We start from the raw sequence: 5228 nt of genomic DNA on the forward strand, positions 1-5228 counted from the left end.
TTTATTTTTGTCTCTTCTCACAGCAATCCCGCTGAATCAGCACCAAAGAACACACAGCAAACCCTCTGAGCTTTGCTTCAGGCTATCATGTTATTCATTATTAGAGCAACCAGTGATAACAATCTGATGTGTGTTTACTTAAACTCGGTAAAAGGATTCCTGCCAGCTCTGTGCTGACTTCTGATAAACCTTCTTTAACTAGAATTTAAAGATGTTTGTGTCATGTTTCAGCTGTGTGCAGGCAGGGATTGGACCCAAACACAAACTCACTGACACAAAGAATAAACTCAAAAAGCCACAGCCACTACTATGGATGATTTTTAATGAATTTTTGAAATAGACAAAATTGTAGTGTATTGACTGTATTGAACTGAACATAAGTTCCCTGCAATTTCTGAAGAATATTACAGTAAATCTGGCTGAAACTTGGCCCAGAGGTACAGCAGGTTTCCCAGAGGAAGAATGTGTTTAAAGTTTGACCTCAACTATTAAGGATGATTTTTAATGAATTTTTGAAATTTACATAATTGTAGTGTATTGACTGTATTGAATTGAATATAAATGTCCTCTAATTTCTGAGGAATATTACAGTGAATATGGATGAAACTTGGCACACAGGTACAGTAGGTGTCCCAGAGAAGGAATGGGTTGAAAGTTGGACCTCAACTACTAAGGATGATTTTTAATGAATTACTGAAATTTCCATAATTGTAGTGTATTGGCTGTATTGCGTTGAATATAGGTTGAATATAGGTTTCTTGTAATTTCTGAGGAATTTTACAGTAAAATTAATTTCTGACATTTCCATAATTGTATTGACTGTATTGGGCTGTTCCATTGTAATTTGTGTGCGCGCGTGCGCGTGTGACTGTCCGCGCGCGCACGTGTGCGCGGGTAAGCTTTCAATCGGCATATAAAGCGAAAAGTCGCTACCGTACAGACTAGTGTAAAAGCGCAAGGAAATTTATGCGGCGGATAAGAGGCGGCTGGCTTGACCGCGGCTCACAAATGACGGCTCACTTTACCGCGGTTCGTTCCAACCCCTCCCTTTATCTTGGCTGAAAGAAAAAGAAACACGCACTTTCCTTCCTTCTTTCATTCAAACGTTAGCTCTAGATGCAAGTTTATTTAAAAATCTGAATTTATCAGTAGATTAGCCGAATCACAACTAATTTGGAACACCATTTATAGAAAACAGGAAACAAAACTGTGTGATCAGCAAATCTATGCGCTGAAATGGATATTTGGATAACTGCGTCACAGTTGTGGATTTTGTTTTCTATCTACCCCCTGAAGTTTACTTCTGCAGGTGAGATATGTGCTAATAATGCTTTCGATTATGCTCAGCGAGTTCTGACTTGATGACATGTTTTTAATGAGTTTTTGCTGCCTTTTATTAGTGAGCACTTGACATATTTTACCGACATAACCAACCAGGTGGTTACTGACGTCTATTCATTCATTCATTTGCTGATCAGAGTATACACATGGTCATAAATCAGTGGGTCCATTCAAATAGTTATGATGCTTCCTGTGGAGAGAACAGAAACTACGTCCGTGGCAGTTTTCTCCTAATCTTAGGGAGCTTCATTATTCCTTTTTTCCGCAGTTTAGCACAGGATGCACAGCAACGCAGCCCCCCCTGCTTACGCGGAGTAGAATAAAATAGAATGGAAAGCACCTTTATTATCCCATAAATTAGAAATTTATAGTCGTTGAAAGTAGTCCTATATACATAAGCAACCGAAATTCATATACACAGATAAAAATGTAGAGAGATTTGTACACAAGTGTGGGTGGTGTATGAATGCTCCTGGGGAAATATACAGTGTACAAACAAGCTGTTAACAAGCAATTACAAAAAAACTGCTTAGCTTAGACAACATCCTCTCTCCCCAACCTGCTCGATGGACTTCAGTGGACAGTCCAGCACAGAGCTGGCCCTCCTGACCAGTTTGTTGAGTTTTCCCCGTCCCTCCGCTCCACCACTCCAGCAGACCACATTATAATAAATAGCTGACGCCACCACAGTGTCATAAAATGACCTTAGGAGTGTCCTGTTCACCCCGAAGGATCTCAGCTGCCGCAGCAGGTGGAGACAACTTAGACCCTTTTTGTAAAGTGTATTTGTGTTCGTGGACCAGTCCAGTTTGTTATTGAGGTGAACATCCAGGTATTTGTACTCCTCCACTGTTTCAGTGTCCAAACCCTGGATGTTCACTGGTGTAATAGCGGGTGGCTTCTTGGTGAAGTCAATCACCATCTCCTTCGTCTTGCTGGCATTGATGCGAAGATGGTTCTGTTCACACCAGTTGACGAAGTCATTGATGACCCCCCCCATGTATTTCAGTTCGTTTCCCTCCGACACCCGCCTATGTTGTTCAGTTTATTAATGGACGTATTAAGAATAGGAACTAGATGTATAACTTCGATATTAAATAACATTTAATACTTGTGTGGTGGTTTGACCAGTGTGCATAACTCCAGTGTCTTCTGATTGGCTGCTTTAGAAGTGAACAGTTATACTTGGATCCCTTTAACCTCTTTGCTCTGTGTTGTTTCCTCATTCAGACCAGAAAAACATCACAGCTCAGCCTAAAGAGGACGTTATTCTGACATGTCGAGCTCCAAACAACAACACCATGATTGTACAGTGGAGCACAACTGACCTGGGATATAAATATGTCCTTGTGTACCGGGACGGTAAATTTGTTCCAGAACAGCAGCATCCATCTTTTAAGAACCGGGTGGATCTGCAGGACAGACAGATGAAGGATGGAGACGTGTCTTTGATTCTGAAGAATGTGACGATTAATGACACTGGAACATACGAGTGTCGCTTCCCTTTGGACTCATCGGATCCCATCTGCAGCATCTACCTGACTGTTGTTCTTCCAGGTGAGTGAGTAGAGTTGAGTGTGTGTGTGATCAGAGGTGAAGCTGCTTCCTGGTTGTTGATGTTTGTTTCTAAAGATGTTGTTGATGAGACTTTGTAGAAAGCAGCTGGTCTGAGTGATGTGATCAGAGTGCAGTAGATAATGTCTGACAGCAGTTTGAAGAGGAAATGGATTCTGTTCTGTTCTTCACTCATCACCTACCTGACAGCTGACACCTCACACCTGTTTCTCACCTGCAGGTCCAACAGGAGGACACACAGAGGATGGAGAGAAGGAGGATGGAGCACAGAACTCTGGACTGATAGTTGGTCTGTCAGTTTCTGCTCTGCTTCTTGTTGCTGTTGTTGTTTTGATCTACAGAAAACATAAGAAGCCGAATCAGGATTCATACTAACATCCTGCTGAAATTCATTATGTTTGAAACATCTCACAGCTTTTCCAACTGAGCTCTGAGTCTCCTTCTGTTGCTCCAAATTACCAACGTGTCACTCAGCGCAGGACCAAACAGATAATCTCAGGACGTGTTTATCATGAAACGTGTGCTAAAGGTGTGCTAAGGGTTTTTCTAAAGGGGATTTATTTCTGGGACTGAAAAACTGACTGAAATTCTGGATTCTCTTCTGTTCTTTACTCACCACCAGCTCACACCTTCTTCTCACCTGCACGTCCTCCAGGAGGACATGGAGGGTTTGTGGGACTGGTAGTGAGTCTGTCAGTTTTGGTGTGTTTGTTCTTGTACCTAATGATTTGATCTGTAAAAAAAGAAAAGGGAATGGTGCTGAATATGTGATTTCTGCTTCTCGGAGATCCTGTTAAAGTCTAAAGACATTGGGAGGGTTTCACACTGTTTGGAGCAGGGAAACGGGTACTAATGGTGCAATACTGACTGATGTGTTTGTGGATATGAACTCGTACACACGAACATACCTCAGGTTCATATCTGCAAATTCATGTCCCAGGGCACAAACTTTACATTTAAAGCTTTTAAAGAGTGAAAATTTTACATTTGGACATCTGTGGGGTTGGTGATGGGCGGAATCATTTAACAGTTTTCTACAATTATTAATTAAAAATGCATCACTTTAAGCATTAAATCTATTAGGTTAGATGAGGTTTTGGGATAAAATCGTTTACACTCTTTAAGCTCTGTTTCTTGGTTGTCATGGTGATGCATCCTTGGCAAGATAAATGAAAAATATATATAATATAAAGTCATCGTGTTGACTGTCATGAACATTTTTATAACTCCCTCTTTACAGCGTAATTTTCCTAAATTTACACAAACAGGGATTTTAGACTGTAAAAGTGAATTTTGCTCAGCTAAAATTACAATTTTTGTTTTATGAAAACTGAAGTAAATGCAGCAGTGACTGGAAAATGACCTGTTCTACAAAATAGACCATCTCAGTACCACTGACTTTATGGTATTTTTTTTTTAATTTGTTTATTTATTTCCTTCAGCAGGTACTTGAACTTCCTTCAGTGGAAAATGGAAACAGAAGTGTTACAACAACCTGTGTTTTACATTTCTTATTTGTGAAACTTTGCTTTTTTTTCTGTGTAAACCAACAATTTGACAAAGTAATTTAATAATTTAAATGCTGTGATCTGTATAAAGAACACTGTTGCTGTTTGTGCATGTGTCAAGTCAGCCATGAAATCCTGAAGGTATCAGAGTAAAAAAGCTGGTTTAGATTTCATTTGTTTGTTTCTCACCTCTCCTCCAGGTGTCTTTTTTTTCTGCTCAGTGTTCTGGAGGAAAGTGTGCAAGGAAGGAGGAATGTTGTGCGACATGTGTTGATTTGATCACTTACAGCAGTTTCTCTCATGTACTGTTCACCTGTTTACATTTTCTGTGAACGATACATCAACCACTGCCCGACTGTTATGGGGTTCAGCCTGGTGCAGAACTTTTCCCTCATTTGTTCCCTGGTTTAATTCTGTTATTTGTTTGATTTTAATCCTCCTGTGAATCTGATGCACTGAGCCACTGATGTGGAGAACCAAAGAAATAAAAAACTGGACTGTTGACTGTTTAACAGTGATTTATCTTTGCACCTTCTCACTGATTCCTGCTGAATCAGCACCAAAGAACACTGAGCTGAGCTTTGCTTCAGGTCATCATGTTATTCATCATCAGAGGATGTCTTTCTTTGGTTCCCTTTGGTTTTCTGTCTTTTAAATCAGGCTTTATATATATTCTGTCTTTTGGTTTTCTGTCTTTCTTTGGTTCCCTCACTGCTGTGAGGAAGACACTGCTCTCCTCTACATAAGCAGCCTTTAGAAGTTAAATCTATCAGTTAAAAAACCATAACCAACAGGTGGCAGCAC

General features: G+C 40.2%; 1 protein-coding gene across 1 annotated transcript; it reads left to right on the forward strand.

The window, feature by feature from the left end:
• The first annotated feature begins 960 nt into the window (after positions 1-960).
• On the forward strand, positions 961-4926 carry LOC120722475 (butyrophilin-like protein 9). The gene is made up of 3 exons (XM_040013503.1): positions 961-1309; positions 2572-2898; positions 3137-4926. Exons 1-3 carry the CDS (start codon positions 1237-1239, stop codon positions 3289-3291), a joined length of 555 nt encoding a protein of 184 aa, XP_039869437.1. The 5' UTR covers positions 961-1236; the 3' UTR covers positions 3292-4926.
• The last annotated feature ends 302 nt before the right edge of the window (positions 4927-5228 follow it).

The sequence above is a fragment of the Simochromis diagramma genome, unplaced genomic scaffold (genome assembly GCF_900408965.1).
Source record: "Simochromis diagramma unplaced genomic scaffold, fSimDia1.1 OVJJ01000640.1, whole genome shotgun sequence".
In the NCBI taxonomy this organism is placed as follows: domain Eukaryota; kingdom Metazoa; phylum Chordata; class Actinopteri; order Cichliformes; family Cichlidae; genus Simochromis; species Simochromis diagramma.